Source organism: Anser anser (genome assembly GCF_964211835.1).
Source record: "Anser anser genome assembly, chromosome: 21".
In the NCBI taxonomy this organism is placed as follows: Eukaryota; Metazoa; Chordata; class Aves; order Anseriformes; family Anatidae; genus Anser; species Anser anser.
In genome coordinates, this window is record NC_139742.1 from 1,929,607 (window position 1) to 1,952,573 (window position 22,967).

At 47.6% G+C, this 22,967-nt stretch overlaps 1 protein-coding gene across 15 annotated transcripts in view; it reads right to left on the reverse strand.

The window, feature by feature from the left end:
• Positions 1-2,862: 2,862 nt before the first annotated feature.
• Positions 2,863-22,967, reverse strand: part of ZNF618 (zinc finger protein 618) — a 166,593-nt gene continuing 146,488 nt past the window's right edge. For 14 of the 15 annotated variants that reach the window (XM_083807655.1, XM_083807665.1, XM_083807663.1 and 11 more), the window contains 3 exons: positions 17,996-18,073; positions 12,834-12,935; positions 2,863-11,719 (listed from right to left, as the gene is read on the reverse strand). In XM_083807655.1, the coding sequence (XP_083663781.1) occupies positions 10,206-11,719; positions 12,834-12,935; positions 17,996-18,073 (1,694 nt within the window). In that variant the 3' untranslated portion in view covers positions 2,863-10,205. The remainder of the gene's footprint in view (positions 11,720-12,833; positions 12,936-17,995; positions 18,074-22,967) is intronic. The other variant, XM_083807656.1, reaches the window with a different exon arrangement.

The following is a 22,967-nucleotide window of genomic DNA, read 5'->3' on the forward strand; positions in this document are numbered from 1 at the left end:
GGGCTTATGTGTGTAGACACTTCCCCGTGTGTGCGTCCTTGCATGGCAGAAGTGGTCCTGCTGCTGGCCCATGCTGTGCTGCTTCAGGAGCCACAGGAGCTCTCCTGCAAGGAATGCAAAAAGATAGCAGGGAGCTTGGGAAAGGAGCATTGCCCAGCCTGGCAGCTTGAGCCTCTCAGGGCCACGAGAGCCCTAAGAAGCCTGTCCTGACCAGCCCCACATGGGGCCTTCATCCATCCTGCCCATGGCCAAGGAGCCCCTTTTCAGCTCAGCTCTGGGCCATCGCTCCCTGTCCCAGGCGATGCTGCAGGTCTGTCGATGCTGAGCTGAGCCCTGCCCATGGGCTGACTTCCCAGCCTGGCCTGCCCCGTGATCGCAGGGCTGTGGCTGACCCTGGTTACCCTCACCAGGCCTGATCCTGACTGCGAGCTGCAGATTGATGTCCCAGCTTGTCCTCAGACCTGCCTCATTACCATGAGCTTGCCAGATGATCTGGACTTGGCTGAGCCTGGCCCTGACCTCCAGGCCTGCCCTGCTCTCCTCTCAGGGCTGTGGGAACCCCTGCGGGCATGGGCATGGGCAGGGGAAAGGAGATGGAGATACAGCGAGAGGCACAAGTTCCAGCTTCTGGGACAGAGACAGCCCAGTTGCTCCCCATTCTGCACTGAGCTCCCATACAGGATCTCAGGATGAACAAAAATCCAAGGAATTCAACTTGGTGAAGATCAGAGTAGAGGGAGTGAGTCTAATCGGCTTTCTTAGATTCATCAGTTCTTCTGAAATCAGAGGAAAGCATGGGACACCACCAACAGAGCCTGACTTCTGAGTTACCATTTCTTTCTTTACTATGACTAAAGTAGTTGTTTTCTGTTAAGGCAGAAATTAGAAAACTGGGAAATAAGTCAGGATTAGCTTAAGCCTCTAGGTTTCCTTTTGCAATCGTATTTATCCTTTTAAAAGGGTCTAGCGAAAAGGACTAGTCAGTGCTGGGAGGCACTGGCAAGCCAGAGGACAGCAAACACTGTCCTCCAGTCTGCTAAGCCTTTTGGCTATTCTTTATCCACTTCACATATGTAGATTTTCAAACAAATCCTTACTCATAGGATGTGAAAGCATCTAAGCTTACTGTTAACTGAAATTGCTCATTTACATCAAATTTCCTGCAAAGCTACAGACATTCTATTATATTCTGAAGCTACAGACATTCTTACTATTATACGCTAATAGTTGTATTTACTATTGTCGCATATCTTCATATCTTCACACTTGCCAAAACAGTTACATCCAAATGCCAGACCTGTTGACCTGTTGTCATACCACGTCTTTTATTCTAAAAAAGAAATTAACTAAAAACTTCCTAACTATCAAGTTTTTTTTTTTTTTTCTTTTTCTTTTTTCTGGCAAGGTTAGAAACCCCCAAAGGATATCAAAACAATTCAAAGAAAAGGATACATGAAGGGTGACAGGAAACATGCCTTGGATTTGCCAGCAGTAGGCTTGGGCTCCTCCTTTGAACCCTGCCCCATGTACTTGGTCTGTACTTGGGACGATTCCCCAGACACTTCTTGTTCCTTTGGAGCTGGGTTTTGGAGCTCCAGACAGCATCAGCAACGCCACCCCCCTGCATACAAAACTCCCGAGTGAGCCCCATTTCCCACACCTTTGTGGGGCACCTTGAGTCAGGTCAAGGCTGACACAGCCTCTACGCAAGGATTTCTGTGCCCTTTGATATTTTGGCTATCCGTGTAAACGGCCACCGTGTGCCTTGTCTCGTGGAGAGGGCCGAGCCTGCTCAGCGCCTGGCTCAATGCCTGGACACCTCTTTTCTTATGGGGCTTATCAAGCTCACAGGAGGATCTGCCTATAGAAATGAAAATCACTGACCACACTGGACAAGAACATGGCATGTGTGAATTAAGACTAATTATAACAGCATAAAATTCAGCTGACCTGAACCCGTCCTGGCTGTGTGAACACAAACATTTCATTACAACATACTGTACAACGTACATCCAGCTGGCCAAATAGTGTTGGTTCACTTTCTGATAGACACAGATGTCCTGCTGGGGAGAGGAGCAGGTTCACTGCACTGGCAACCACGCCTGGGGCAGAAGATGCTCAGGAAAATACTTTAAAATGCTTTGGGTGCACAAGGGAGGCAGTGAGAAGCCACTACAGAGTTCTAACCCTGTTTAGGACCATCGAAGAGACTGCTACTGACATTTAAGTCCCTTTAGCGTATGTCTTCCTTTCCCTCTTCACACCGAGACACTCAGCATTGAGTGAGGTCCCATGAACGTGCTTGAAAAATAGAAAACCTCAGACACTTCTTTTTTCCTAAAGGTTGTTTTATTGTAAAACCATAAATACAACACTGACATGAAAATCCTCAAGCAACGGATGCTTTCTTACAGTTACAGTTTGTCTTCTGCCTTGGCATCAACTCTGAAAAGAATGTTGCAGAAACATGTCTCTAAGGTATCTCCAAATAACCGAGCTCTGGCCTGGAGCGCTCAGCTCGTTTGGAAGCTAAGTGGAACTATTCCTCTCTCTTGTGGAATATTTCCATTCAGACAGCAACAGACTTGTAAAAACAGCAACATTTAAACACCTTGATTTTTTTTTCTTTAATAACCCTTTTCATTTGACGTCAGTCTAAGTTTCAAACAGCACTGAATTTATTTAGCTGTAAAAAACAAAACAAAACAAAACAAAACAAAATTCTAAAAAGAAAAAAATCAGAAGAACTTGAGTTGGCCTCAAGCGTTCATATATCACAATGAAAATCAGCAACTCAACCCCGTGCAATATTGCTCTCTATTGAGTCATTCGATCCACACCAACAATACATGAGACTTCAAACAGGTTTTGTTTTGTTTATTAACACAGCAAGTGTGACATTAGATAACCTTTTAAATACAGTACATGGTACAGTGCAGGGCCAGCTGCCCGCACATTTCCCCATTATGAAGACAAAGCCAGCGGTGGCGGTTTATAAAAATATTGTGTTGCTACAAAAGTATAAATTAATGCTACCGGTATTAAGAAATATTAAACACATAAAACTTATAAGGATTAAGAAAAATATTCATTAATACCTGTAGAAAACTCTGGCCTAAAAAAGATATTTTTTGTATATTTTTTGTATATTTTTTTGTATTTTTTAAGATGACATGAGATTCTTGCACTCGCAGGTAGAGACACACGCAGGTGCATCTGTGGTATTGCCTAGAACATCTGCATCTACAGAAAAGAAGGAAATGCACACAAGTTACTGAGGGGAGGGAGGGTGAGGAGGGAAAGGAGAACATTAATTGTTTTCTTGATGAAACAAGAATTCAGCTCCCAGCAGGAGGTTTCCAAAAACGAACACACGAACGAGGAACAGCTTCTCTTTTCAGACTGGCTGCAAACAAGGATTTCCTGACAGTTTGGTTTGTCGGCATGACACTTTCTAGCTACGGCGGACCAGAATCCTCAGGTCTGGATGATGTGTGTTCCTCCTGGACTTACAGCCTTGGCTAGCCACCTGTCATGAATATTTCAGCTCATCCATTATCAGTTTTCCTTTTAAATAATTAAAAAAAAAAAAAAAATTAGTCCCAGTAAGTTTTAAGGGACCATGGAAAACAGCTCCTTAGACTGCTTCTCCTTCCAGAATACACACCTCCTTCCTTGAGCGGAAAGGTCTTTCTCCACGGAGAGCAAGAAAAAAATAAATGCCTCTTCCCACCCCCCCAGCCCAGCGGAAAGAAAACCATCCTATCCACACATGTTGCAGAGACCGCCACAAGAACCCCTAGAAGACTGAAAACAAGCATTCAAGGCTGATGAGGCTGGAAGTGTCTTTTTAAGGAACTTTGGTTGTAAAAAGTAAGGGTTTGACATGCCTGTACTCATCAACTCCACTGCAAAATATTCCTGTCGTTAAGGCTGCGCTGCTCACCCGGGTACCAAGACACGCTGACCACTGCCCATGATGCTAAAACGATGGCAAGAAAAAGAAAATCCTTTCAGTCAGTGGTTGATGTTGTGCATGAATGAGCCATTTATGTGACTCATTTCAGAAGCTATTCTAAAAAAATCAAACTCAGCTGCCTACATTAAACCCTAACGGGGCTACTGGATACACCGTTGTCTAACGTGAGCAAAACTTTTCCATCACGGTAAAAAGAAAGGACTCTAACAGGAGTAGCAGAAAACCCAACTAACCAGCCGAACAAAAACAAGTAATTAAACAGACTTTCCCCAAACATTCAATATATAAAATTAAATTTCAGGGCAATACACTCTCATTGGTTTACCATTTCTGGCCTAGCATAAGCAAACTATCCCACAGTACTAATGAGGCGTTCAACTTGGAGCTGTGCTTGGTTTTACCTCTCCGTGTGTTATTGTTTGGTTGGTTCGGTGACATTTCCTGGAGCCCAGGACGATGGCAACCTGTGGCATGGGGACAGGTCCCACGCGCTGGGAAAAGCGAGCTCTTATTGCTACAGGGTGACATCCTCAGAAGTATCTGACAAAGCACCTTGAGTCTCAGCTGATGTTTCTGGGCATTCCCAACAGATCCCACGAACTCAAGATCGTGGTGTAGCACAGAAAATGCACAGCAGAAGCAGCAAAACATTTAATACTCTCCCCTGCCCCTGATTCTTTCACCTTGGCATTACGAGGGGTGATGAGACATTTGCCCCCAAACTGGTGTCACCTCCTCTGCCCCGCCGGCCAGCTCCCTCCCTCCTGCAGGGACTGGTGGATGGCGCAGTGTCGGAGGTGAGTGGGAGGACGTGGGAGAAGATGCTCCCCGAGCCCTTCTGGACCTATCGGCTGTTGGGCAGGATGGGCCTCAAGCCCCAGCACCTCTGACCTGTGCACCCAGGCTCTTTCAGACCTTAGGTCAGGTCCTAAGCAGCCTCACGGAGCACACAGCCGTGCAGTCTCCTTTTTCATGACAGGGCCCAGGACACATTCCCGTAACAGACTCCTCCCAGATCACACATTTCTCCTCAATAAAAAACGTTTCCCAGAATCTGCCTTTAGTGTCCTTTTTTTTGTTGTTCGCTTTCATCCCAATACTCCCAATTATTCCATAGGGAACAACCTGTTCCCTGTGAGAGCTCACGGGAGCTTCTCTCCCCTCCCTTAGGCAGAGATGCAATTAAAGATCTGAGTCCTTCCTCAGCACAAGCAGCACTCCCAGCCTCTCATCAACTTTTGGCTGCTCTTTTACTGCCTTTTGATTAACCGCTAACTCGGTGCTGCCTAGAACACGTGCAGTGCTCTCTGAGCAGCACAATGTCTCATCACCCGTCTCCCGTGCAACACAGCGTCTCGGCTCGCCTGCTGCGGGACCCGCGAGGTGGAAACGATCCCTTTCCCTGGGTAAGGCCGAGCAGTGTCACCCACCGACATAAACACATGTAGGAATTTCTTCTCACACTAAACCTTCTGTGTTATTGCAAGCAGCTGGAGAAAAGCAAACCACCCAACCTGAGACATCTCACTGAATCCTGGAATAACCCAGATATCTCAATTCAGAGCTCAACCGCTTTCCGAAGTGTCTCCCCTCTGTTTTCAGTGATTCCCGAGCTTTGAACATATCTGCCGCACCTTCACGGGCAGAATGCACATAAGGGTCATGACTCCCTGAGATGCTTCTGGATGTATTCTCTGATCAGCAGGGGAGAACACCCAGCAAGCACAGTTAAACCAGTGCAGGCGGTTCTTAGGGATGCTTAAACCAATTTATCTCAAAGTTAGACTGTTTTACCCAGCAACAACAGAAGTCTAAATTAACCAAAACCTGAGCCTACTGTTGGCTTTCACAACATGTTTTCCAGATTGCACTAATTCAAAACCAACCAAATCAGGTTTCTTAGAACAGACGAAACTTTGACAAAAAGAAAAGTTTACTTCCATCTGCAATGGACACAGGCACAAGACACCGAGCCATCTTGCAAGCCAGAACACAACTACCATCTACTGCTAGAGACGGGGAGAGACACAGAGACAGATCTGGGCTCCACAATCTCCACTGACCCTGACTGCTGTACTCACAAAGAAACAACCTTCTGGTGTGAAGAGCTCTGCCTCTGTACCCTCCTTCCTCAGTTTTGTTTTAACACGGATCTTCGGACAGGACTGGAATGCCCTTCATTCTTTACAGTTCACCTTCTGTTGGTGCCCACTCCCCACCTGCAGACACAACCACTCCCAGAGCAAAGTGTAAGTCTGAGAGAGCAGCCTGCAAGGTCAGGCTCAGAACAAGCAGCAGAAACAAATGAATGCCCAGAGGACACATACACCATTTTTTTTTCTTTTTTTCTCCAAACATCTTTCTCAAGTGCAAGTATAGGAAACAGAAGAAGCAGAAGACAATTCCCAGCATGACCTACCACAGAATGATCCCAACCGTGAGGACTTTTCCCAGCCCACGGGGAGCAAAACCTCATGACAGCTCTGGCCAAACCCAAGAGGGCCTCTCTCCTCCTGCCTCCCAGCACAGGACGGGCAGGACTCCTCACAGCACAACTGCTGCTCTGTACAGAGAGCTACCACTGAGCTGATGCCAATAACCCGGCAAATAAGAGCTTCCAAAATTCAGACCGTGGTAATGTATCTACACTCCCTAGAATGCACATCTGAGTCCTACGGAGGGAAGGAGAAATAGGAGCAAAACCTTGGCATTTAGAGTAAATCTGCATGCTCCAGATGTGCTTCCCTCCTTTCAAAGAGGCAAAGGAACATCAGACACAAGTCAGCCCATGGGCAGGCCCAGCACTAAGCTCCTCCGAGCAGAACACCCTGTGACCTTCTGAAGGCTCATGAAAAGCTGTGGCCTCTTCCACTGACCTGCTGGAGAAGGGCTGGCCAACCAGCTTCTCTTCTCACCCAGACTTTCCAGATTGCTCCATTAGATTTTGTTTTGCCTTTTTTCATCTACTAGTTGAGTTTTTAAGTCTTTGGGAGAATCTCATCTGCCAGACATTGCTGTATGTTTGTTTAGATCCCTCTTGGAATTAGTGCAATGATAACTGTGGATTTGGCAGCTGCTAACTGGGGAGAGGGCCCATCAGTCCCTCTTTGGTCACCACAGCAGAAAAGCTCCAGATCTGATGCCACATCCAGACTGTAAAAAGGAGAAGAGGAACTGTGGGTGGCGCTGGCCTCTCCACCCACATGCCCTGGTTGTGTAGCCCTGGTCCAGCTCACTGCTGGACAGCCTGGCATTAAATGTTTGCACAAATGACTGCAATTTTACCTCAGTTCTGGGGCTTTAAACCTGTGGTAAGTTCTTGTTGGTCCACTTCCCTATCCTAATGCCTGGCAGACACACAACGAGCCTGAGTTGGCAGATCCCACGGCAGTTACCAGCCTGTCCCACAGCAAAGAAGTGCTGGGTTTGGAACTCTCTGAAAGGAACAAGTAGCTGTCACACCTTTGCCTGAGTGCTGAAGAGCCTGTGAGCAGATCTTAGAATCTCAGGCAAACCAGGCAAAAAGGTGTAGCACACCATTTGGAAAAAGCAGTACAAATCCCGTCCCGCTTCTGCCTGTCCGCTGAGCTCTGCAGCCTCCAAAGCTAATCTTGCTTTGGACTTGTCCCTTCAGCCCAGTTTTGCTGCAGGATCCCTTGTGTTTTTCAGTGGAACCTGCAGCAGGCACAAATACTTCATAATCGGCACACTTTGCACCTGCTGAATTATGTATTTTTGTTTGTTTTTAGTCTGAGACTTAGTTTTTGTTTCTTACAGGCTCCTCCTGCACTGCAAGCACAAATAGATATGCTACTGTGGGCCCAGACAGTGGCTGGGTGGGCAGGATTTGTCTGGGGAAAATAAAACCAGAAAGAAGAAACGTTGGCCCTGCGACCTGCACCTGTTTGCAAAAGCCATTGCCAGAGAAATCAGATCTCCAAGTGCCTCCGCCTTGGCTGCTCATCTTCACCTGCTGCTACCTCTGCAGTTGCCGGTGGGGTTGTGGACTACATATTTTAAGTTATCCATATGCAAAACTCAGATTTAAGAGAGAACTAGTTTTGCCCTGAGGCCGCTAACAGTGCTGAGAGGTGCTGTCAACCTAAGCTCTGTACTCAGGCTACAGTAAGTCCTGTTTCCAGGCTCAGAAGGGCAAGAGTCATCCTGGGGCAAGACACTTGGGTACAAAGACCCATCGTCGGTGACCTTGATCTAGGGAAGGTCTCTAGCATGCAAACTGTTCCCCGTCTGAGCCCTGTGGCAGTGAAGCTGTCCATTAGTTCCTGGGTTCCATGCCTGAACACAAAACCCGAGGCCGGGTGGGCTGAGCTGCGAGCTAGCTGACTGGCCCTGCCATTTCTCATGTCCTGTGACGTGCAACTTCTAATTCAACCAGAGATGGGCAGGTGGGATCTTGGTTGAATGTCTGTTCAACAGCAGCGTTCCAAAATGGGCCCCGATCTTACCACTGCACCACCAGCAACCAGAAACACCGCTGCGCTGTTTGAGGGCTCCAGCCTCCAGCCTGTCCCTGGACCCTGCCCTATCCGTCCTCCCACACCACCGCTGCTGTTCCGCTGCCACTGTGGCTGCAGCTCCTGAGGACACTACTGGAAGCAGGAGAGAATGCTTCAAAAATAAGAATTTGTTTCAATTTGCCTCTGGGATACAAGTCCCAGTGATGAAAAATTAACAGTTTGGCACCAGAAGTCAGGAATTGTCCAAGAGGCACCAACTCTGACAGCTTGCAGAGATCTTGTCTAGCAGCCCATGAGCTGTGCCTATGGGAACCGGACACAGCAGAGCACTGGCCTTGGTGGACAGCAGAGTGACTGAGATGTTTCTGCATTACGATGATCTCTAATTGCATTCGGGGTGAGCCAGTAAGTGTGAACACTTAAGGGCCGATGGCCTTCCTAGCCAGAACGATTCAACAACATAACAAGTAGTGTAATGCACTGTAGGTATTAAAAAGACATTCGTGCTACTAGAGGAAACCATTCCAAATAAAACAGGAAGATATTCATCGCACTCAATCAGGAGCACTTACATTCAGAAGGATCTTTGAGCCCATGCGCTTCTCTAAGCTTCCTTCAAACCCTAGTTTGACAGAACTGATGATCTTTGTTCCCCTGAAAAATCATACACCTTGGTTTGTCCTTGGCCTCGTGAAGGCTATTTTGAGTGTGTGTAGTGGGAAGGTTTACAAAAAGTTTAGGTACAAGGGTTCTCAATGGCAGCTGGCAAACGCTGGCAAGCTTGCTGATGGCCAAAGACATCTGTGTTGTAACCGCCTGCTTGCTTGTCCTGGTTTCTAGCTTTTCCATATAAGCAACAGCTGTGGCTTCCATAAGGATATTATTTAATCATAAATGGGCTACTCTGTGAACAAATTTGAGAACCCCTGATGTACAGAATTCACAGAGAAGCTAATTTACACTGGGAATTCAGAAAAGAAGGTATGCTGTAAAAAAAAAAATATCCAAGAAACATAACAATTACAGATGCTTTCTGCCATGAATCATTTCTCTTAGTTTTAAATCAAACTTATAACCACTAGCTAACAAGTTAAACTCAAAACTGGGAATGGAGACACAAGAGTAACTTTTGTTTTTTTTGGAAAAACCCTATATGAAAAAGTTAAAATAAAAATAGTAATAAAAACAATCTTAGAGTCTCCCTTCCTGATTTCTTAAGATACTGGTGTTCGTAAAACACAGCTGCCCTGATAACATGCACCGTATGTCAAGAAGGCTGCAGACAAATGCCCTCAAGGTGTACAGTTATTCAAAGGAGCAAAGTCCAGTGAAGAACTGGTCTGTTCAATGTAGTCTGATTATCCATGGCAAGATGGCCCAGGGGACAAGAGGAAAGGTGGGGTGGAGGAGAAACAAAAGAAACTTCAAGTCACTTTAGATCTCAGCTGCCTGAAGACTTTAGAACATCAGCCTCCCATTGGTCTGCCCACTTGAAAACATTAGAAAGTCTGTCAAGTCCACACACTATCTATGGAAAGGAGCACGTTCCTGGCAGAGGGCTGTCTCTCTCACGTGCTCAGCTTTCCTCTCAAACTTAATTTTATATATATTTATATTTTTATATATATATAAAAAAGCACTTGGTTTCCAGGGGCATTCATAATGAGGTCCACAGTGTTTAGAACTTAAAATTCTTTTTCTTTGTTTGGAACAGTGTTTTAAAGTTTTGTTTTAATTAAAAGACAGTCTTAAAGCATGTTGGACTTCAAAAACATGAGTTTGTTCATGTCTTCTGGACTGAGTAGCCGTCTCCTTTTGATTAAGAGAGCCTGCTCACACATATTTACACATTCGCTTCTGGCACCAACAGCAGGCACTGCTAAGAGCCAAAAGGCTAGCTTGGCTAGTTTTGTATGCTTTTGGGTAACACACGACCAGTACTGAAACAGGTCAGGGGTGGCCTGGAAGAGAGGTTCTTGCAAATAATCATAGACTTCATTTTTCCCGAACCAATCTTCTTCCTGAGCTGCTGTGGCTTCCCCTGCTGCCCGGGGCTTCTTGGTTGAAGGTTCAAATTCTGTTTCTTCTGCCCAGGACTCTTTCACCTCATTAATCAACTCACAGACCTTGCCAATGATCTCTTCGTGCTGGTATGGTGGGACGGGCCGCAGCTTCTGCTGAGGGTCTAAGATCATGGCTACCTTGTGTGCTGAATGAACTTTGAAGTTCTCCTTCAGCGCCTCCAAGAAGAGGTGGCAGAGTTTGCTGACTACGCCAGCATCGTTAGCTTTGGAAGTGAACAGTTTCTCCAGTTTGACGTAGGTGGGCAGTACCAGCTGCAAGGTGGGCCGGCTCTCGTTGCTCAACTCAATTACCGCCTGCTTCACCGGCGCCAAAATGGCCGCCAGGTTGCTGAGCAGGTGTTTGTTCAGGTTTTGGATGAGGTTCATCTTCTTGGCCCTACTGTAGAACTCGCAGATCTGCTCGTAGCGCTCGTGGACAAGCAGGAGGGAGTCAGTGACTGAGTTCCAGCAGGGCGGGGGAGAGGTCTCCTCCAGGGAGCCAAAGGTCTCCTTTGAGAGGCCCGTGGATCCTGCCAAATCTTCACAGACATTCAGGAGCTCGATCACTTCGTGCATATTGCGAGCCTGTAGTGTTCGCTTATTCAGCACACTCTGCACTACTGAGTTCAAGGCACAGGCCGAACAACGCAAGCACATGCCTGCCTTGGAGAACGCAGAGGAATTGACTTTGCAGTCTGTGACGTACACCGTCCTGATCTCCGACATCACAAACTCTGAGAGCACGTTCTGTACCCAGTGGTGGATAAAATCACCATTATCTCGAATATCTACACCCTTAATTCCCAGGACGTAACTCTTGATGTGGTTGCCTTCCACCTGATAAGCTGTCAGGATGTAGCAAGAATCAGGGCCAATGCTCTGCGAGTGGCAAGTGACACCGATGCCCAGGCAGGCATTGCTGCCCAGGGCGCAGGTGACTTTCACCTTCACTTGGTTGTACATCCGAGGCAAATGCTTCAGAGCCAGTGTGTTGAAATTGCCAAGAATTTCGGTGACTGAGAAGGCACCATAGCGAGCTCCACTGTCCACCAGGGTCTGCGCTAGCTTGATGAACTCCTTCCCACTCACCACGCTCAGAGCCCCAAGGTCAGTGCACATCACCCTCAGGAGCCTCTCGGCAATGTTCTGCCGCTCCTTCTCCGGGATCGCGCTGTTCCCTACTGAACCACTTGCAGATGCTGCAGCGAAATACAAGGAGGAAGAGAAAGCAACAGATGAGAATTGTTTGTCTGCAACAGCAGGGGGGACGTCAAAAAACAATGCTGAGATTGACCCGAGGAGGTGGAACATGCCCAGATGATGGCAGAGACATTTCCAACCCTGCATTTCTTCCCCAGAGGAATTCTGGACAGATGTACTGCCAGGGTAGATGGAACAACTTGCTAAGAGCAGCTAAGACCTTATCTGCTTGCATTCCCTGGCGTGGGGACTGAGACAGAGCACACACTGGCTATTCACAACACAGTGCCTTACCAATGGCATCTCTGTGGCATTCATTTAAGAATTGCCTAGGTAAGTTATAATCACGTGTGCCATTTGCTATCCATTTCTACAGGCTGATGGTCACAACTCTGCTCATGTGGCTTAGCCCAGCTGGGAAGCTGAAATTCTTACTATTTTTGTGATTTAAGCCTTTTCTTTGAGCCAGCTGTTTTAGAAGGGAAGCATACAACTTCTTCCACCATCTCAAGCAGTGCCGAAGCCCAAATTTTATTTTTTTTCCTCCAATCTCCAGCACCCCTACTTTTTGTGGATGATTTTTGGCAACATAAATGTCAGTTTTGGCACACCAGAACACATAAGCACCGTGGTTTTGTATCACCCATCCACCAGGATGCTCAGCTCAAGTGCTTTGGAGATGCTTTCCCAAAGGGCTGTATTCTACCATGTCCCATGAAGCGTAAGCTCGCAGGACCAGCTGGGGACAAAGCCAGACACTGGCTGACAGCCAGCTCAGGAAGCCTATGTCACATCACACTAAATGGAGTCATTTCTTAACCCCAGACTGGATGTCTGACCTTGGATCAGAAGTTAACTTTTTCCAGGCATTCTCAAGTGTGCCCTTACAAACGTCCTCCCCAGTATCCCCAGTACTTTTTGCATATGAGTACTCCTCTAATGGGATGGTTGTTCTGCTCTGCATGGCTGTACATGAATAACAGATGAAATCAAGTGCAGACAGGGGAGGACAAGAGCTTTGTATGATCCCTACATTACTGCTGCACACCCTGACAGTCACTCCTTCAAACCCAACAGGTAAGCCCGGGACGAAGACCAAACACTGCTACGTACTATTGTTGGCGTTATTTCTTTGGAGCTGTGGTTTCCACTTTTCTTCAACAACAGCTAGAGGTGATCTGGGCTGGCTAGAGGCAATATTGTTCTCGTTGTCAGCTGTGGGGCAAGAGACAGGGAGGTGTTAGAAGCACAAGATACTAATTCTTAAAGCACAAAGAAGGGGAAACAATACCCATCTGTTTAGCATCTACTTATGGTTCCCTAACTAAGGTGACCCCAATCTACTACATTCTCTGTAGTAATTAAGAAGTTTTCAGAGATGGCAGAGTACTGTCAGAAACCTTGAAAACTGACTTGCACCCCATCACCTTCCCAAAACGTGGCTGAAATGACATTAACTTTTTCTGTGCATCAGTGACATTGATGCCATCAGCATAGCTTGAGAAACGTCTCAACATTTTGGGAGGAACAGATGCTCCTTGTGCAGCCTGACCTGTACAATTTGCTTGCTTTCAAAATGAAGGCAAGGTTAACAAATATTTATCCTTCATTTGCCTTATTGTTTTTCTTTCCACATTGCAAGTGGCTCCCCTTTCCCCTACTGGAACTACTTCATGTTTTCTTCCCAATGTCCCTCAGGCTACTCACTGCTGCCTCAGACTGGAAATAAAAAGAAACAAAAAATGTTTCTGGAGTATGACCAAAGATTGTTCCTCCCTACAGCTGCAAAGAAGACCCCCTGTGGGTCGACTAGAGGTGTTCATGCTCCATTTTCTTATATGGGACTGGCCTAAACACTTTGGCTGTCAAACTGATGGGATTTTCCAAGGAAATGCAGACAAGATCAGTAAATTCCATATCAAGTCCATGTCATTCCTTTCCTGTGTCCGAAGAACCTTTCCCCCACTCCAGAAGTTTTCTAGTTGTTAGTATGCTTCATTACGAAATTGTGCTCTGAAATAGTCTCTGAAGCTATATTAAAGCGTACAATGAAGAGAGGTGGAAAAGGAAAGAGGAAGATGGAGAGACTGATGATCAAGCTGAACAGAAGAATGGAATTAAAAACAAAGAAGACAAAACAGGTCCTTTACTCATCACAACTGGACTCATCTCACCTAATTTTGGACATCTCTATTAGACATGCCTCTCTTCAAAACGGCCCCTCTATGGCTTCTTTTACCCTCAGTGGTGCGAAACAGGATTAGGGTGTGATTCATCCACCCAGCCAGAACAAGATGCCTCTTGCAGCATGAGATTTAACATGCTCTGAACTCACCTGGAGTCAATGACTTCTCCACTGATTAGAAAGGGAGTCCAAAAAGATCAGCTCAGATGACAACATCTGTAGCCTAAATACACCAGCATGCAGTGAAATTAATCCTGCCCCAGCACTCCAGACAGCAGCACATGAGGGAAAGGATGCTTTATGAAAGCACACACAGGTTTGAGGGCTTTGCTCTGCATCCCAGGTTCATCTGGTGCTAGGCAGAGCTGTGGGCTGCCCATCAGAACGAATGGGAGAGCACAAAGCCGCTCTCCTTCACATGTGGCAATGACCTGGGTGAAAAGGGAGTCCAGCGAGGATCTAGAGAGAAGCAATGATATGATGAAACTCCTCACAAACAAGTCCTGTCAAATTTGAGCAGCTCTGCATCTTAACTGCTGGGGCATTCATAAACCTTGAAGATGAACAGCTATTGTTAGGCCTGGACACAAACTAGATCAACACCTCGGAGAAATCCAGGGTATGGCAGGACCAGAGCCCAGCCAGGGCTCTGCGGGAGGAATGCAGGTGCCCATGGAAACCAGGGTGCACCGTGGTGGTTGGTGGTTGGGGAGTGCTGACATGCTCAGGACTGCAGCCAGAGGTTGGTCTTTGCATGTGTGGAAGAGACACAATGAGCAGGAGGTGCTCCAGTGAATGCCAGCTCTGCTCTGCAGGGCTGTACATGAATAACAGATGAAATCAAGTGCAGACAGGGGAGGACAAGAGCTTTGTGTGATGCCTACATTACTGCTGCACACCCTGACAGTCACTCCTTCAAACCCAACAGGTAAGCCCGGGACAAAGACCAAACACTGCTACGTACTATTGTTGGCGTTATTTCTTTGGAGCTGTGGTTTCCACTTTTCATATATAACAGCACTCTTCCCTCAGCATTTGCCTAGTCTAATTGCTCCTGACCTAATGCCACAAGTGGCCTCAACTTAAAATGTCTGCGGGTAGGCAGAGGAAAATGCTGAATGTTGGCTACCAACTTGTTCGTGGTTTGGGCGTATCAACATGAAGGCTTCCTCATACTGGTGAGGTGGGTGGGGGGAGAAAACCTCAGAATTTACTTTCCCCGACTCTTTAATCTATTTTAAAGTAATAGGAGATTTATTATCTGCAAATATCCATCAGCATTCAATGTGGCATAAATGAGGTTTGTACATTTTGGCCACATCTTCCTTATCAGGCAGTCTGTGAACTACACTGATCATAGTTCTTTAATTTCCCTTCATGGCTCCAATCCTTTAATCCAGATTCAACCTAGTTGTCCTTTTATTTTTTAGCTCTAGACTATCAGAAGGGCATTATATGGTGGCACTCGACCTGAACAAAGTACCCCAAAGGGAATCAAAGCTGTATATTGTACAGTGTAATTACAGAACAAATTCTTTCGCCTGATGTTCTGCTGTTCTACTTATGCCTTTCAGCCTCCAATTTGCATTCTAATTGCTTCCTCTCATTGTGTAGCTGTTTTATGGAGCTATAATCTCTCCTTCTAGCCTCCAGGCTCAGCCCTCTGAACGACTCAAGAGCCAGTACAACTCCGCTCTTGCTCCTTGAAGCCAGATGCACGTTCCCTATCTTTGGTCACTTACGAGAGGGGCTCAGTGGACGGGTCGCGTTTAGTTGCAAGAGATTAGCCCTTTGCATCAGACACAGCAAGCTAAACTGGGTCCCAAACACATCAGCTGAGGGAGTATTTGACATGGATGGGCTTTTTGGATCTCCACATCCCCATCGTGAAACGTTCCTTGAATACAGGCACACAGACTACTACAAATGGCTACTGTGCCAGTGTCCCCACTGCAGATCCTTTGCCCCCAGTTCTGCTGACCGGTAAGGTCTCTGCCTCCCCAGATGGCACAGACGTTGTGCTGATGCTGCTTCTCGGATGTGCCAGTCTGTCTCTGACAGACTAAAAGGCAACAAATGTGTCCAGAGTAGCTGCACACCCTGGGTAATCTCTGCTGCTGCTCTGCTTGAGTATGGTTTCCAGAACCAGATACCCACCAAGGCTGTCTGAGGCTCTCACGCCTCTTCATTTTCATCCCACAGCACCAAATACTGCGCTGTTCGCCTCTAGCTGCACAGAGCTAGAAGAAAAGCTGCTGCTTCCCCCAGAGGACGAGGCATGAGCACACAGCCTGGCGAGCACCGTGCCGAGGGACACCACAGCGGGGACGACTGCTTGCATGGGGGGCAGCTGGGGCAGCGGCCTTGGGAACGCACTTCAGTAAGTGCAAGCTATCTGGGGGGAAGCAGCCATGCAGAACACGGTGTCTTAAAAACAGAGCAGGGAAAGATGTAAAACACAGTGTTTAAGAGGAACAGCCCTGAGCTGGGGAGAGGGGATTTACCCATTAATGTAAGTGTATCTCTGGTGACATGTAATAGAAGCGTATCTATGCATGACTCAGATCACCGCCACCTGCTCCCTCTGGCTCTGTTCTGTGTTCAAAGTAAGCCAGGTAAGCAAGCCCAGTGGCCACTGGTCATTTGTAAAGAATAGAGGAGGAAGAAGCTGCAGACAGCATTAGCTTAAAACTTTTGACAGCTTGCCAGTGAATTGCCCTTCTCCCCCCAGCACCTCAGCCTTGGTCCCTCCTCTGCAGGTCCCCTCCTCAGTCTCACTAAGAGCTGTAACTCACGCTGCCGCATTTCCCCAGCAGAGACAAGAACAAGGAATAGGACAGTCGGGACACGGCAGGAAAGCAAGCACAAATTGCCATTGATGAGCAGCAAGAACAGACCCCAACACCAAGGAATGACACCAGCCCTATCCTGAGTGGAGCATCACAGCTCCTCATCATAACCTAGCTTCCGAGCACTCCACACTAACCAGTTTATGCTCTAACAGAAAATATCATCCATAAAACTCAGCTCACTGTCTTACAACAGATCACCCAAAAGGTCTATCCATGGTATTATAAAGATGATAAAGTAGCTGCTGAATGACACATGGTTGCCAGCAAGAACTGAGCTTGACTGAGGAACCGTGCACATGAAGAACTCAAGGGATGCTGCCACTAAAATTAGGACTAAAAATAAAACAAAAAGAAAATACAAACTTTGATTAAATTTACTGTTACAGAACAGGTTATATGCTTTTCCTCAAGCAATCTGTCCTTCCCTGCCACATTACTCAGGGCTTACCAGTGAAGTGAGCACAAATGCAAAGCACTGAATGTATACTACAACAGAGCAGCTGTCTGTTGGAGAACACAGATCTGCCAAAGGTGAATTAATTTGTAAACCTGCATCAATTCACTTAAAGTTTTGATCAAGAAAAGAAAAAAAATCTGCTTATATCCAAAATATGCTTTTTTCTACATTTTTGAATATTCTGAATGCTGTCTTTGAAACAGCTTTGGCTTTGAAATGCTAAAAACTTCTGTGTTGAGACAGAAAACAAAAAAGGTGGCTTAGAAACAAGGTAGTTGAATCACTACTCCTCAGAATTTTCTTTTGTAGATAACTGAGAAGGAAACGAACCCAACTGCTGAAATGGCAAATTCTTCTGAGAACACATTTCAGTCCTTTGCAGAACTCCAGGACACATAAGCACAGAAAAGGACTTGTGTTGGCAAAGGCTCTGCTGCCCTGCAAGCATTTTTGCTTTGTTTGCCTCAGTGAGTACTACCCTGATTGTGGGACGAGGGATTTCATCTGCTGTAGGAAAGAACAATTAATGCTTACAAAATGAGCATTCCCTAGATACCTTTGGGTAAAGGGAATGAGCAGTTTGATGTGCTAAAATGGCATGTCCTCTCTTCCTAGGGAAAGAAGCAGTATTTGTGATACACCCTGAGCCTCACGCTGCTGCAGCCGCTGCTGTGTGCTCCAGCCTTTGAGTATCTTTTTTTGCTGCAGGTAAGGTTACTGGGGCTTTGGAAACCGTGAGCACGGGAAGCTCCATTGACACACAACGGGGTCAGCAGCTTACCTGCATGGGACTGCATGTGCTCCAGGAGATTGTTATAAAACTGGAACTGGATTCCACAAGCTCCACAGGTGTAAGGCTCTGTTTGGGAGAAATCAGTTCAGAAGAATTATACAGAGTATGCAGGGAAGCAGCACATGTGCGTACTTCAGTCTGTGCAGCAGCGGGGCAGTGCCCGAGGGCCCGGTGCGTGTCACCGCAGCCCAGGTGTGCTCGTCACAGTGACTCCACAGAGCCGGCCCCGCAGGGCTCAGGCTGGGAGTGGGGAAAGCGCCGGGCACGCGACTGCTCCGGGGCCAGGGCCGGGCGTTTCTCTGCGTGCTTTGCTTCACTGCCACGACACGGCCCCAGGCAGCAGCGGGGCTGCTCGTGCACTGAAGCGAAGCACCCGCCGTGCGTGCGTGCATCGGGTATCAGTGAATCTGCGCAGAGCCTCAAGAGGCTGCAGACCAACTGAGCTTCACTAGCTCACGCCTGCTGCAGGCTGTTTTATGCTTATCCTTGTTTAAGCCTCAAAGCGTGGTGAATGCATTTTGCATCCGTTTATATCAAAATCCAGTCTCTGCTGTCTTTCCTGAGTAAGGCAAGGAGCACCGGGTTTTAAAAATCCTGTTGCTCAGAGGTTGGGACATGGAGAAATGCCACATGGGGATGCGGATGACTTTTTTTGTGGCTGTTGTCAAGCTCAGGAAGACTGGGGAATGGCGAGTGCCACTGGGCTCAGCAGCAGTCAGCAGCTGGGGTAAGCAGAGGTGGAGGGGAAGAAGCACAGAAATCAGAGCTGTGCCAGACGGCGGAGAGCAGAGCAGGAGAGCCGTGTTGCCAGAGTCATGTGGATGAGCTGGAGTCAGGAAAGAGCTGGGTGCAGAGCTCCCTCATGAGCCGAGAGATACGTTTAGTTCTGTTCTAACGAGTATGCTGAAAATGCATTTTTTCCACTCAGTTAACCTAGTAGCAGATGTTTGCAGCTGCTCAGTTTAAACAGCTATTAGCTGGATGCATTAGTTGACAGATATAATATCAAACTACAGTGGCTGAGATATCTTAACATTGCAGTTTGTTTCGAGATTTCCAGATATACCAGCACACTGCCACTGTTTATGCTGTGGCAATTTGTTTTAGAACAGTAGAAATGCTAAACGCTTGTCTTTTTCCAATCAACAACTTTGCATACAAATGCCTGGCACACACAGAGCAAAGCCTGTTGCTACAGTGTACCAGAAACCTGTATCTACTTCTGAAGGGAAAAAAAAATTCTTGTATCAACGAAACGAAAGAAATCTACAGCACATAAACAAAAGCACTGGTGTCCAGGATGGAAGAGCTAAAATACTGGAAAGCACAAGCTTGACTTGGCTGTAAGACATCTAATTTAGGTAGCAAAACACAGAATTCATCAGATGGCTACAGGAAACTGATAAGGAAAACACAAAAGAAACCACAAACATAAGCTATACTTATAAGCTGTAAGGTTACAGACTCTGCCATGCCTTTCTCATAGAACCTACAGCCCTCTGGTGGAGCTGTGTCCAATGCTTTATTTAACTCACTGTATTTTCTTGTGATGCTATTGCTGTGTTTTGCTGCAGTGAGGAAGTTTGGGAATATCGTACTTAAGGAACTGTGTTTTTTTGAAGAAAAGCAAGGAATTTGGCAGCTGAGGGTCACATAGGCATTTCAGGACTGGGGAAATTAAAATATGGATTAGCTGTTTCTGTTGAAATCATCCATAGCCACCTTGTCAGTTATGGTAAAATGATGTAAGAGGTCCAATTTAATCCGTTTAGATTCCTTTTGTACTTATCAAAGAGAAAACCACACGTGGGTGCAAACCGTCACTCTCGGATGTGTATTTCAGCGTCAGATGACTTGTGTTACAGATGCACCTATTTGTCTCTGCTGTTCATGGAGCCTCGACTGCTCAGATGGAGATGTCTCAAGCGCCAGAATTAACACGTGATTAATCTACATGAAAGAGGTCACAACTCTAACAGAAGGTTGCTGGCAGCAGGAGGCAGGGCCAGAAGAGCTCTGGCGGTGCAGCCAGGGCAGCTCACAGGGCGACCACTCCCCCACTGCTTTGCTGGAGCCTCCTTTCCTGCAGCAGAGGTGGGTGAACAGAACACGCTGCACATCTCAGGTGCTTCAGCAAGCCTGAAATTAAGAGATCTTAAACCTTGGTTCCCTGGGGCACTTTCAGATCTTCACATGTCTTTTAAAGATAATGTATTCCTTTCTGCCATCTCTGCCTGTGGTAACCTTGGCCAGAGGAGTGGCAGAGCACGGCTGAAGTCCAAGGACTCTTCTCTGCTTCCAAACAAGCACACGAACTCTGCAATTCCCCTACAGGCAAGTTTCCAAGTAGCCAGTAGCACAACGCTTCCCCTAAGCTCACTTACAGGATGTTTCACTGGGAAGGAAACTACCCTCCAAGCAGCACATTTCTCACATTCATCTGTCTCTCCTGTTTCACTATATCCTCACCGCTCCTTCCCAGCTCATCTCGTCTCACTGCCCTGCTTTATTTACCTCCTTTTACATTTTCAGCTATTTCATCACCGTGCCGTCTTTCTTCTAGCGCTTCCCTTGCCTGGCTCCCGTTCACTCCCTACTGGTCTCTGCTGGCTTCTTCCCTTCTCCACCCATCATGTAGTGACCCCAGTTCTTCATCTCAAGCTCTTCCCTTTGCCACGGCAACAAACTGTGTCCTCAGTGCACTCTGAGGTCTCTCATATGTGATTCTTAGAAAAACCCTGTTGATTTTCATCCCATTTCCAAAAGCCGCCTCCTGCAGGAATGTCCAGCTTGAGTACCAAAACCACTGTCTGCTTTTGAAAACTAATTTTTCATTCTCAAGATGCTGAAACATTTTCTAAATACTTCTAAGACAAAGATTCATAGAAGTCTACAGTTTGCCATGAATGAAAATGAGTTAAGTTAAAACTAGAGATAAAATTTAAATTCATCAAACAATCCAAAAGTCTGGATGTGCAGAATTCCTCTGAAAATGGAATTTCACCTTACTCTCTCAAGTCTCACTTTACTTCCCAGGACTTTCCTGGTCCTTACAGGAGTAAATTTCCTTCTCCCTTTTATTTCTGCTTGCAACTTGAAGGTACAGTGAACTGGAGATTTTGCTAAAACCACTCTGAACCGCCTTGGGAGCCAGGTGCTCCTTTCTTCTTCCTGGGAGCACAGCCCCTTCCAAGCCACTGTGGGACCTCTGCTTTTCCCTTCTGTAGGGGAATTTCAGCTCCCTTCCCCCTGCTCAGACTGAGGTCTAACGCACGCAGAGGGGATCTGTTCTCCATCGGGTGGTCTGGGCTCAACAAGGGACCCAGGAGAGCAGTCCATGCCCAGACTGCTCCCATCAATGAACCTCTTCCTTCCCTCTCAGCTTTGTTGGTGGTGCTACGAGGAAAGCTGTGACCCCTCTGTGCTGCCTGCTCCAACCACCCGAGAATACCTGTGCCCCCCACCAGCCTTACTTGTTCTGGGCAGCCAAAGCAGGCCTTGTGTATGAACGAAGCAGGAACAGCAGCTACACAGTCAGCTGAGAAACAGCTCAGAGACCTCCAGCCTGCAGCACGACTTCCCAGGCAGTCTATCTCACTCTGCAGGAAACCTCCCTGATCTCAAACCCTCACTTGCTTCTCCAGAACCAATTCCTCTTGCTGTTCCACAGCTGAGGGGGCCGGGAGTCATGGCAGGAGCAACATGCTGCCCCTTGGCGTGGGTTGGGGAGGAGGGAGGGGGCTTTCCTTCCTCCAACCTCCTCTAGTTGCATTCGCCTGAGCAGCTGCTGAGCACAGTTTGGTGCCAGCTGGTCTCCTGCTGCACACTTGCTCAGTGGGTTGGAGCTCCTGTTCACATCTGTAACCACAGCTCCCAGAGCCCCAGGTCTCCTGGGCTGGTGGTGCAGGAGGTGGGCTACGAGCAGGGCAAGCACTGCTGAGGGCAGCGAGGGCTTGACAGGGGCCAAGCGTCTCCCTGGCGGCTTTTCCCCTCTGCACCCCAAACTCTCAGCGCTGCTGCCTGTGTGGCACAGCAGCATGACCCCAGTCCTGTGTTTGAGGGTCTTTTACCAGCAACGTGAACTGAGCAAGCCCTCGATAAGGACCCGCATGTGTGCAGCCACTCTGTGCAGGTGGGCAGCACCTGCCAGATTCCCAGTGGGCATGCAGAGCTCCTGCACTCACCGGTCTCCCAAGCTAGACATGAGCTGCTGTAGCTGGGGCTAAAAACCAGCTGTCATCCCCCACAGACCATCACTGCAAGGAGCTGTCAGCCCCCAGCCGAGGCACTCCAGGCAACAGGCAGCTGGATCCCATTTCACACAGACACGCAGTGCCCCGGCTCCTTCCTGGCTCTCAGGAGGAGGCTGCTGATCCGTGACCCTTGAATGCTGCCTGCTGAGCCCCTGTCTCCCCCTTTACAGGCTGAAATCCCAAGTTTGGGCAGCTCTTGCTTTGCTTGCCAGGCTGTGACCTAGGCACAAGGTCCTGCTCTTCACACGTGGCAGACTCTGGCCAACTGCCACATGCGCATCTCGCAAAAACTCTGCATTAACCAACTGACCAAAAAAATCTCGCAATACTCAGCTCTAAATGCGTAGCACAGCATTCTCACACATCACTAAACTGCTCAGAAGACACAATGCCAAGCTGCTATTGCTCCCCTACCCACCTCCAGAAAGCAAGTTTTCCATGCAGCAAACACTAGAGCCATGAAGCTGGGGCAGCAGAGACGCTGCTTTTTCTGCAGGCCTTGGGATACAGCTCGAGCTCACCCGTGGATGGATGTTCAGCCACAATTCCTTGTGCTCCTGCACATTCCTTGGTGCGGGAGCAGGGAAGGCTGGAGAACCTGCGCAGCAGCAGGGAAGTGGCTCTGCATGAGGCATGCTGCTGGGCAGGGAGCCTCGCAGAGTCAAGGCTCTGTGCATCTCCTGTCCTCCGTGTTCTGCCTCATCTCA